The 12,732-nt window shown below is 39.4% G+C and overlaps 1 protein-coding gene across 7 annotated transcripts in view; it reads right to left on the reverse strand.

Annotated features, from left to right (window-relative positions):
* The window catches only part of TENM2 (teneurin transmembrane protein 2), a 1,152,237-nt gene that overhangs the window by 18,828 nt on the left and 1,120,677 nt on the right, over nt 1-12,732 (reverse strand). For all 7 annotated transcript variants that reach the window (XM_089531991.1, XM_089531984.1, XM_089531975.1 and 4 more), the window contains one exon: nt 4,813-5,048. In XM_089531991.1, coding sequence (XP_089388117.1) covers nt 4,813-5,048 — 236 coding nt within the window. The remainder of the gene's footprint in view (nt 1-4,812; nt 5,049-12,732) is intronic.

The following is a 12,732-nucleotide window of genomic DNA, read 5'->3' on the forward strand; positions in this document are numbered from 1 at the left end:
AGGGATCAGACAAGGCTGCATCTTTTCACCCTATCTGTTCAACTTGTATGCAGAACATATTATAAGAAAAGAAGTCTTAAATGCAGAAGGAGGAGGAGTTTAAATAGGAGGAAGGAATATCAACAACCTAAGATATGCAGATGACACCATAGTACTAGCAGAAAACTTCATAGACCTTGAACCACCTACTAAGGAAGATCAAAGAAGAAAGTGCAAAGGCAGGCTTAATGTTGAATATAAAGAAAACAACAATAATGACCACTAAGGACCTTAGTTCAACCTAGACAATGAAGAAATAGAAATAGTAAAGGAATTCCCATATCTGGGATCAAACATTGATAGAAATGGGGACAGCAGTCAGGAAATCAGAAGAAGATTAAGAATGGGGAAGGTGGCTATAAAAGTACTAGAAAAGATTCTAAAATGCAAAGATATACAACTCAGTACAAAAGTTAGAATCACACAAGCCATCGTATTTCCTATTACCATGTATGGATGTGAAAGCTGGAGAGTTAAGAAAGATAATAGGAAGAAAATCAATTCATTTGAGATGTGGTGCTGGAGAAGAGTGCTGAGGATCCCATGGACAGCCAAAAGGACAAACAAATGGGTCCTAGAGCAGATCAGGCCGGAAACCTCCCTGGAAGCCAAGATGACCAAACTGAGGCTGGCGTAATTCAGACACATCATGAAAAGGGAGGACTCATTGGAAAAGACAATAATGCTGGGAAAGGTGTAGGGAAGTAGGAAGAAAGGAAGGTGACATGCTAGATGGATGGACTTTATTAAGGAGGTCACGGGTATGGGGTTGCGGGAATTAGGCAGAGCAATGGAGGACAGGGGGTCTTTCAAATGTCTCATCCATAGGGTCATCATGAGTTGAGATCGACTCAAAGGCAGTTAACAACAAAATCATGGGCAAGAAAAATAAAAGAAAGATCAGCATAGCCCAGCTCCTATTTTCCAGGCATGATCAGCCATCCTTATGTACTATGTGTTTTAATTCATGTTGTGAGCTGCCTTGGGTCCCATTGCAGAGAATGGTGGGAGACAAACAAAACAAAACCAATACAAATCCTCTAAAGCAGTGGTAGGAAACCTCTTCTTAGGTTGTCAGAGGGTCTTCAGTGGTCAATCTGTACATCTTTGGGGGATGCACATTCCCCCTGCTGTGGCCACCACTGTAGTTGTCTCTGCAATTGAGTAGCAACAACAGTGACTCTGTAATAGATTAGGATGCTAGAGCTCAGGGGAAAATGTCATGGTTCAGGGGGAAAGTTTCTGATCCAGAAAGTATTATCTGTAGACAAGACTAAAAATTACAGATTGATTTTAGAAATTTAGCATCCTCAACCAATTATTTGGTTATTTCACACCAATATATTCATTCATTAAGCAGCTGGCAGAAATCCAAATGTGACTTTTTCCACCTGGTTTTCCCTCAGAGTCTGCTCTCACCCTGTAGTCAGAACTCATTTGTATTACAAACCACAGGCCTAATGAGACATCTCCATTAATCACATGCCTTCACTATGAATTCCCATCTGGGGGCAGGCACTTCACCCAGGTGTCTGTAACTGACCTGAGTGGGGTGTATTATGCCTCCTTTACTATTTTCCGGTGCAGCTGCTTTTATTTCATTCACTATGCGGTTGGGTGGGTGGGGGGACGTTGAATTAAAAGAAATGAGATGCAAATACATTCAGTGCTTTCCCTCTTGTTTCCAAATTGCACTTTCAGTCCACTCAACCTGTTATAATCTCATAGTGATTTTCATTTAAAAGAGCTAAATGGATATGTGATTACTGTTACAGGAACTAACACAAGACAATTAAATGCTGAGGTGTTGATAGATAAAACTGTGTTTTGATTTGCATATACATGATGCAAAAAAGTAAAAATAAAATCAAAGTCTGGCAAGAATTCAACTCCACGACTTGTACATTTAACGCCTGCTAATTACTACCAGCAACTTTATTAAGGTTTTATTACTCAGAGCCAGGATTATAGCCCTTTATTTTAGGGCCGTGTTACTTGGGAGTGTCGTCAAACTGCAAAGCTCATTTCACACAAGGATAAAGAAAAAAACCAGCCCTAGAGTGATTGCTATTAATAACCAGCCTCTATAGCACAACATTTTACACAAATCGGTTACATGCCTGAAATCGAGACATTCATGATTTAATTCCTGCTGTCATTGTGGCTTCCCCTACTTTGCTGCTTGCAAAATACAGCACTCAGTGCCCATCATTACAGGCAAAATGCCACTGGAAACACGATATGGAGATAATTAGCTACCTGAGCGCTAAGGTACAACCTAAGCTGGTGAGAATGTAAAGAGCATCACACTTTCCTGTGTTCTCAAATTAACAGGGAATTTGTTTAAGAGATATTAAAACAGATCTTAAGCATGCAGGGCTCAATGTAGCTTGTGAAGCAGAATTTAAAGAAAGATTGGAAGGAGTATTTTCTGTAGTAAACCTGGAAGAAGTGAAAATGATTCCCTCTACACCTCCACAAGATAATGAATGGCTGGGAAATTTGTGGTCCTCTGAATGTGGTTAAATGAAAAGTCCCATTAGCTCTAACAAGTAACCAAAATGTTAATGAATATTTTAAGGGCCTAAGATTCCCCACCTATGAGGTGAAGTACTATCTCAAGTCCCATATTAGTCAGTAGTGTAAATAACTGGTACAGTTGGAGATAGACATAAGTACTTGCATATACCCCTCACATACTGACTCCATATGAAATGGCTGAGCCTAGCTACTGAAAATTTTGGATGCCTGCTGTAATTCAAGGGGACCTTTTCCTTTTTCCACTAAGAGCAAACAAAAAAGGCCAAGGTGAAGGGTTTCATTACATTCTATGCCCTTTTAAAAAATATAATGCTGTAATTTACAGTAAAAGGTTTCCTTTGCACAGTCTGAGGTCTTGTAGAATATAACCAAATCCTGCAGCCATCTTTTAAACACTTTTGCTTACCCATCTTTTTACATTTCCCCTCTTGATTACTGGAATGAATAGATAACTCAATTACTGTAATTCAGGGCCACACTGCACCCAGACTTGAATATTTTCAGGTAATATGATAAGATGATTTGTTTTACTATAACCAGTTTCTGTTAACCTAGAGGATTGTCAAGACAAGTGCTAACATCAAATAGTTTCATTCCCACATGGACCCTTTAATGTGGCTACAAGCAGCAGCCATGTGAGAACTGCCATCTGTAGTATTCCTTTGGATGCCAACTCTGGTATGCAAGATCAGCCAATATGAAACAGTATACTACAAATTGTAATTATGAAGAACAGAAGGAATAGTAATTCATGAAAACAAGGGTGGTCACAGCAGGATGGATCTAGGAGTTGCAATACTATCCCAAGGACAGATCCCTGTTTTATAATAAAATAAAAAAATATATAAATATAACTAGCTAATAATAGTGAATGAGGACCTTCTCTGTTGCCACTCCAACAATCTGGAATGATCTGCCGAAAGAGACTCGCCAAATAACCTCCCTTGAAGCTTTCAGAAAGGTGATAAAAACAATTCTTTTCTGGTGGGCCTTCCCAGACTGACCTTTGTCCAAACTAGAACAAGTCTGATTCTCTGATTAAATCTCACCACTATCGCTATGTGTTAATTGATTTTAACTTGTTATTCTGATCTATATTTATATATGGTTTTATTGTGGTAATTTTATTCAGGGAGGGTGGGTGAGGGTTGGGGGGATTTGGGGTTTTTTTGTTTGATTATTTTGTATTGTTTTAACCTCTGTTGTTACCTGCCTCGATCCCCAAAAGGGAAGAGGCGAGATATAAATACATTATTATTTTTGTTATTGTTATTATTATTATTAGTGTAAACTTATTTGTACACAGCTATAGAAGAAACAGCTCTAACAACAAATATCCCATCACTTATCAGCATGGAGCTGACGTGGGTTGGGGCCTTTTCAATTATAGCACCATGCCTTTGTAAGTCTTAGCTGACGGAAGGTTGTCTGACATGGCCTCTGATCATTTTACTGCTAGGTGAAGACTTTTTTAAAAAAAATCAGTGTGGCTGTTTTTTTAAAAAAAATCCCTAGTATGATAGAGTTTTATTACATTTTAAAGATTCCTCTATTGTACTTTCTTGCTGTACATTGTTTACATTCTATCATTTCCAGTTTTTGTAAACCACTTTGAAAGTTTGACCCTTGAAAACTGGTATATAAATGCGTAACCAATATACATAGCTAGTGTTCTCTAGAGTGAATCTAGATAGTAGCTTCATAACATTACAGACCACACTATGTGACAGTTGTACAATTTAGTATCAAACTCAAGTTTCCCAGTCATATACAATGACAATAATATAATTTGTCAGGGGATGCAATTCAAGATATCAAAGGAATCAGCATGTCTCTATCCATCATACCCGCCGAAGCCCAGGAGCTTCTGCCCTGAGAGACTGGTTTCTAGGATTGCAGCCAGTGATTAGGTGGGAGGGAGTGCTTTCACAGATGGGCTGTGGGCAATGGGATTCACCCCCCCCACACACAAATACATCCTCTTGACACTTAAATGAAAAATTCTGTCCTTGATTTCATATGTCTTTGTGGCAGCTTGAAATATGAAGGCATGGGTGTATGCATCGGTAGCCCTGGTATTCCTTGTATTCCTTTTAGTTCCCCATGTACAAATAAGAAAAACACACTTCATCTTTTTATATATTTTTAAGAAGAACAGAATAAAATAAGGTACCATAACTGAAACCAACTCATTCTGTGAAACAACTGATTTTAGAATGTTGTAACACTTACCCTGAGCTTTCTTCCGAATACTGTCACTTTCCCTTTAATCTGTTCCTTTCTGAGACGCCACTCTATTGAATTTAAGCCATTCTCCATGGGCAGGGAAATGTTACATCGTCCTATAGTTGGGGTCACAGTACCAGCTAGGACATGCGGCTCACTGTGGAAGCTAATGCTCATTCCATTGGCATACATCACCCTCAAGGTGCCATTATTGCAGAGCTGATAGCTGTTCCTCACTTGATCTGGAACAATAATTGGGGGGAAATTACTTAATGTATTAGTCATAAAGAGAAAATATTACCCAATTTACGAGGTTTTCACTGTTCTTCTGCAGATTTTCAAATGATGTTTTCCAGCAATTACTGTTTGTATGGTGGTAAGGTGGATATCTGAGGTGTTATTGATTTATGTAAAGAACAATGCCATTAAATATTTGCGGCCTGGAGAGATGCTTCAGTTTATTAGAATTCTTTTTCCCAGTTGCTCTTTAATTATAAATCAAAATATATATTGATATTTCCCCCCACAAATATCAATATTTCTAGAGATATATAATTTAACAGAAAGTTGTAGGGAAAATGATTTTAATTGAAGTGTTGGTTCAACAATAAATATATTCAATTTCAAAATAAAGATAGCCACAGATTTTTTTGTTAAAATGAGCAGGCCTATCTTCCTCCTTTCTATACTGTTTTACTGCTCCCTTAGTAGAGATGTGGCACAGTGATAGATTAGGTTTCAATCCTTAAGGCATGATGCTCACACAGAATGAGCTGCCAGATGCAATCTTTTGTGTAGGTGTCACTCTTCATTCTACCTTCAAGAACCATTACTAGCCAACCAGACATCTGGCATTTTAGTGATTGACAGATGTTACAAAAATAAAACTTTACATTTATGACTGTTGTACTCTTGCCTGGCTGACACAACCAGATCTGTTCTGGGGAACTTTTTTAAAAGGAAGAAAAAAGAAGAAAATGACTTTTGTTAGGAAGTGAGCAGCTGCCATCAAAGAATGGCCATCCTGTTGTCAGAAAGAAAATGTCTACATAATTAATCATCTGGTAGCACAGAAATAAAGCCATCAGAACCAAGGAAAACAGTCCATAAATGTTGACATTTATATGTCAGGAGGCTATTGTCCTATGACAATGTTTGTTTTCAGTGACATTATTTCTTAATTAAAAAAACCCCAAACATCATGTACAAAAGTACTCTCACTGTAGCTTTGTTAACACTGTTGTGGTGTGTGCAATATGATACTGCTTTTGGAAGTTTCACATTAACCACTTTCCAGATTTCTAGTGTAGCAGCTATGTTATACATTTCCTTTCTTAAAGCAAAAAAGCATGACAACTGAAACCTCCCCCCCCCCCCAAAAAAAAGACAGATAGTTCACTAGGCTAGCCTGACACCTGACCTCAGAAGAGAAGAGATGGGCCCATGAAAAAGGATGTATAGAATAGGTGTATTGAAAACTGCAACAAGCCTCGCTTATGTATTCTAGATACTGTATAATGCTCTACTTGTATCTGTGCACTTTCCCTGACCTACCCTTGAGAGCTGTAGAAGGGATATCTTTATGGAGGAAGCACATGAGTGTGTATGTCTTTCTGGATCACCCTTGAACAGCACATCACATAGTTTAAGAATAAAACTAGACTATGGCCTGTTACAGACAGCCAAAATAAAGCTGCTTCGAGTCACTTTGGAGGTATGGTATTTCAATGATACATGCGTCCTAAGAGTCCAAAGGCCGCACCAAAGCCACACTCCAGTCCTAAAGACTGGAGTGCAGCTTTGGTGAAGCTTCCAGACTCATGCATCATTGAAATACTATACCTCCAAAGTGACTCGAAGCAGCTTTATTTTGGCTGTCTGTAACAGGCCTATATTATACTTACAGATATCCACACACCCCTTTCTTAGAAAAAGGCCAAGCCAAACTGGAGCCCTTACTCCTGCATATATACATTTTTCTTGTTCCTAAGTGATGAATATCATTTATGAGCAATTAAATAAGTCATAGGTAGCCATGGATTCAAGTGGTTTTTGTATTAGCTAAGTAAGAGATGGAAAAAGATTTGAATGTGCGAGTCAGAGAAACAGAGAAGAAAAGTTAAGCAGAGATTCCAAGATAGTGCAGCAGCTGTTGCAGGAAGTCACAGATAATGAAGAAAGAAATGTTTATTTAGTGGCCGAGAACATGATAGATCATTCAAATGGATTATAGAAGGCATAGATTTTAGTCCAACATGAATGGATGGCACGACTATCACTATATAGATGAATAATATAGTGCCAGAGATGGTAAACTGAGAAAGTAGAGGTTGTATTGATGATGTTAAGCCAAAAAAGGCAAGAAATTAGTTTATTGATACTAATAGAATTTCCATGTAGAAAAGTTCCTGGCATCAACCTAACATTGCTCAGAGGACAGTATGAAGGATATCAAGGATGAAATTCTGTATCTGTATGTAGCAGTAGCTGATTCTGCAAAGCAAAGCAAAGAAAGCTTTCTCGTTAGAATCACAGTAGGCTGGTAGGCCATGATTGGCGAGATTACCAATGATTTATGATGTTAGCCTATTTTAGCAGGACCTCATACAGTAAATATGGGGGGAAAGGAAATGGGAAAAACATGAATGTCTAGAGAACACTCTATGAAATAATGATATATCTCCTAGGTAATTAAGATGTTTGCTTTGGAGAAAGGATGACATTTGGTATGCAGAGACCGTTGTAAAGCCTCTTTTGTGAAGATAATTTCAGAAAATGGGAGTAAATTGCAACAGTGATGCCAGAAATGGATACAACCAGTCTCTGTTGTTGTAGAGATTCAATGCTACAAGTAATCTAACGTGCTTCCACTCAGACAGGACATTTTAGTCCTTGAGCATCATGTTTTCTTGTGAAATTCACGCAGAACGTGATTTATAAACTGAGTTGTCTGAAAAGGTGTAGCCAATGTCCTTGAGCTTCAGCATCTCACCATGTATTGTTTTTAACAAGCAAAAATAGTTGCGACCAAACATTGTCTCAACAAATCTATTGTTTGTTTGATTTACCATTTGAGTACCATACTTTTTCTGCATTTGTTGGGACAGAATTATCTGATGTAAGGGATTAGTAATTTTCTTCCAATGAGCCAGAAACCAGTACCATATTTGTGCTCATTGGCTTACAATTGTTTCTTTCCTGGCAATTGTCCAGGGACTGGTAGTAGGTGGCTTGTGCACACAGCACCAGTCTTCAGACTACCACTTTCAGCAGCACTGCAACCAGCTGCGGGGTTTTTTTTTGTATTTGTTGAGGTGTTTTTGTGAGGCATCATGCCAAGAAGCAGAAGTTGACCCTAGAGGGGAGGAAAGGGGTACTAGTGGAATTATCACTGGGCTCAGGAAATGCAGGACATGTAAAGTTACCCTCTGTGTTCTAGTTCTTTTTTATTTTTTCCTCAGTTCAAGTCATAAGCTTCATCTTATGGTGATCCTATGAATGAAAGTCAGAATGATGTAGTGGTTTGCATGTTAGACTATTATTAGAACAGGGTTCAAACCAATTCAAAATCCTTTGTGTATGGAAATGAAGAGGCAAGACCAATTTTTCAATGGAAACGAGCCTGTAGGTGAAGAGAATAGATGAGTGTAGCGTGCTGCCCTGAGAATGGGGTCACATAGTGTTGAAATGTGTTTAGTGAGTAAGGAAGCCATTATCCCTGTTCAATCCACTGCTGAGGATGAATGATGAATTCCAATTCTGCAGTTTCTTTTTCCAATCTACCTTTGTAGTTCTTTTGTTCAAGCACCACTGTTCTGAGGTCTGAGATGGAATGCCCATGGAGACTGAAATGTTCTGCCACTGGTTTGTGTATTTCCATTCCTAATGTCCAATTTATGTCCATTTATCCTCTGGTGCAGGGACTGGACTGTTTGCCTGATGTAGAGTGCTGATGGACATTGATGACATAGTATGGCATAAATCACATTGGAGGATGAGCACATGAAGGTCCCCCTAATATTGTGGGTGATGCCATTTGGTCTTGTGATGACATTTCCTGGATAAAGGCAGAGTTGGCATCTTGGTTTGTGGCAAGGCTTAGTACCCGTGTCCCCATCTGTGTCATGTGTCTTCGTGTGGGTGAGTACCTGTTTGATGCTTGGAGGCTGTCTGACTATAATAAATGTCTTAGTAGACCATGAGCACAACATAAGTCAAAAGTGTGGTGGAGCAGCTATAAAAAACTATGCAATTCTAGGCTGCATCAATAGGAATACAGATCAAGGAAATTTATAGTGCCACTCTATTCTGCTTTGGTTAGACCTTGCTTGGAATACTGTGTCCAGCTTCTGGGCACCACAATTCAAGAAAGATGCTGTCAAGCTGGGATGTCTCCAGAGGAGGATGACCAAAATGGTGAAAGATCTGGAAACTATGCCCTATGAGAAGCGGCTTAGGGAGGTGGGTATGTTTAGCCTGGAGGAGATAAAGTTAAGAGGTGATATGATAGCTGTGTTTAAATATTTGAAAGGATAAAAAGAGACTGGATGGCCATCTGTCAGTGATGCTTTCATTGTGAGTGTCTTCATGGCTGGGGGGTTGGCCCTTGTGGTCTCTTTCAACTCTACGATTATATAATTCTATGAGGATGCAGCAAGCTTGTTTTCTACTGTTCCAGTGACTAGGATACAGAGCAATAGACCAAATTACAGGAAAAGAGATCCAAACATTAGGAGGAACTTCCTGATGGTAAGAACTGTTTGAGAGTGGAATATGCTGCCTTAAAGTATGGCGAAGTCCCCTTCTTTGTACATTTTTAAGCAGAGGCTGGATGGCCATCTGTCAGGAGTGCTTTGATTGTGTATTCCTGCTGTGGCAGGGGGGCTGGACTGGATGGCTCTTGTGTTGTTCCATAACTATGACCTTTGTAGTCACTGTATGATTTTATGAAATCATCTTCCATTTTGAGCGCCTACACTCTTCTACCATAGCATTTAGCTCAAATAAGATGTTCTTGATTTGGGCCTCTAGCACTCTTTCTATTAGGAACAGGACTGCAGTTTTTAAAAAAGATCCTTGGTCTGATGCCTTTGTGCATTCTAAAACCTAAGAATACTTTGAAGACTGTGGATCATTGCATCCAGAATCCCACAGGGATAGACGTGGGATTTAAACATCAAAAAGGTGTGTCGTTGCACCTACCCATTCCCAGACTGGCTGCAGCCTGTACCCATCCCCCTGGGCAGCCTCTCTGCAATCTGGACCTTTTTCAGGAAAGGGAAAATCCCGGCTGTAACAAAAGTCCTGGTTGCAGATGGGCTGCCTGGGATGGGTACAGGCTTCATACAGCCTGGGAATGGATAAGTGTGATAACATGCATTTTTTACTTTTAAATTCCACATGTATCCTGGCAGGATTTCTGGGTGCGATAATCTCCGTAATGACTCACAAAGAACCAGTGTGCATTTATGCTGAGAGCCTCTCTGGGGTATTTTCAGTATAAATGCTGAAAAGGCCTTTGCTGTTGAAAGATAATCTGTATGAGATTTGGTTTTCAACAGGAATGCTGCTGAGTGAAGCCAAGCATACACAACACAAAGGAGACTGCCATTTGCCATGAAGTGTTGTTCTATTGCTCTGCCAAATGAAAAGCATAATCTGGAAACTCATGTGGATCTCTCATACAGAAATAGGACTGCCATAAGGGGATCTACTAAGGAGAACAGAACACTGCATTTTAAGATTATTTTAGAATGTTTTTAGGAATTTTTAAAGAGCATTTTAATATGTTTATAAATGTTTTTATCTTTATATTGTTTTATTTTTATTTGTTCATCATCTTGGGAGCTGTTGTGGGTTGGAAGGCAATACAGAAATATATATATGTCGAAGAACAAAATGATACATTAAGTAGGGGGCACCTGAGTCACTTGATCATGCTGGGTATTCTGCAAGAGTACTGGCTTCAGTGATTCTGGGCTGAATCTGAAAGGTAATTGCTTTGAGATTTCACTATCGGAACTTGGAAGGGTTAGGTTTTTTACTATAACTCCCAAATCCTCCCGACTCCAGTGAACATACTTCCAAGGAGATTCTGGGAATCATCGTACAAAACCTTCACTCTCCCAGTTTCTAAATATCATCAAATACAAGATTAGCCTTGGTTGCTTTTGGTGTAGAAGTATATGTCTGAGCCAGGTTACATTTTTGACTTCTAGTATAATGTTTTTCTTATTTTTTCATAGATATATGAGGAGAACCTGAATCTCCCTTTAGGGCAGAAGAATGAAGTTTCAACTCTCTATTTTTGCATTTACAGTTGTGATTCTTAGGTTGTTTAGCCCCTAGGATTGCTCAGAAATTAAACAATTGGGTACAGAGTCCAGAGGTTAATTCAAACAGATCAAAAAGTAATGCAGATAGATATAAAGACCCTACATTCAGATGCCAGCAAAGGAAAGAGTATGAGTATGGTGAATAGTTCTAGTGAGCTTCTTTAATACATTTCTGGCTTGTGAGCCCAGGGGTCACCTTTATGCTTGTCTGCTAAGGAAATGAGGCAGCTGTTAATAGCTGTCAGAGGTATGTACCTTAGCTCAACAGCTGCGATACTCAGTGCATCATAGATACACACACACAAAAGAAAGAAGTAACCTGAACAATAAACACAAACCAGATGAAAATGAGAAACCAGTCCAAATAATGTAAACTGAGTCAAAAAGACTCCCTACAAAATCTTCCCAAATTTACAAGCTAAGAAATCTCTGTAGAGAAAGTTCTCTACCTAGCAGCTGCAGCAGTCTAATGAGAAAGTGGAAACTGCTGTTCATTTTTCTTGAGGATATACAAATGTAAAACATTCACTGCTGAAGAGAAAGGGGGAGCTTGAGCACTAGTCGGCAGGATTCATTTCAAGAAAGCTCCTGAGATAGGCTTTGTGCAGGTGCTGAATGAATATACCATGGGCCCTTAGTATACACTGGTTTGCTTTTTGGAATTTACATTTTTTTAAAATATGTTCAAGCCACAGAATCCACGGTTGGATCTGTGGATAAGGAATCTGTGGATATGGAGGGCCAACTGTATACGCCAGCACAATGAAGAAAGTTAAATAGCATACAATAATTAGTATATAAATGATTATTTGGAATATTTTTTGGATAAAACAAAGGCTAACTTTTGCATAATTACTGCTCCTATTGTTGTGTATTTTTTGTGCTCACCACTATAACTTACAGTAACATATTATAACACTAATCAACAAAGGCATACATTAGAAACACCTAAACTAAAAAAAGCCATTGAACATATTTATCTAAGTTCTTAATGGGCAAGATAAATTTGTTCTATGGCTTTTTCAATCTAGGGTTTTCTAATGTATGGAATATACATCTTTGTGGATATACACAAAAATAGGAACAGTAATTGTGCTTATTCTCTCTCCAAATAATCTTTTATATAACTACAGTAAGCACTCAATATCTGCGGAGGATCCAGTCTACCCCCCCCCCCCCCCGAAGATACCAAAATCCATGGATGTTCAAGTCTGCATTGTCTCCAATGCTGGTGTGGCCACTTGGCCTCCTCCCTTCTTTCCTCCTGGCTCTCAGTGGTGGCAGACGGCGGGTGGCTGCCTCCTCCTCCACTGCCACTTCCCATTCCTTCTCCTCTTCCTCTTGCCTCATCCTCCTCCAGCTTCTTCTTCTTCCTTTGCTGCCACTTCTTCTTCCTCTTCCTGCTTCTTCCTCCTCCTTCACCACCACTGCTTCCTTTTCTTTCTCCTCCTCTCCCTCCTGCCGCTTCTTCTTCCTCTTCCTCCTGCCTCCTCCACCACTGTCACTTCCTCTCACTCCCGCCTCCTCCTCTTCCTCCTGCCTCCTCCTCTTCCTCCTGCTTCTTCTTGTTCCTCCTCCTTTTCCTCTTCCT

Source organism: Sceloporus occidentalis, unplaced genomic scaffold (assembly GCF_023333645.1).
Source record: "Sceloporus occidentalis isolate IW3139 unplaced genomic scaffold, rSceOcc1.0.p SCAF_1, whole genome shotgun sequence".
Lineage (NCBI taxonomy): Eukaryota > Metazoa > Chordata > Lepidosauria > Squamata > Phrynosomatidae > Sceloporus > Sceloporus occidentalis.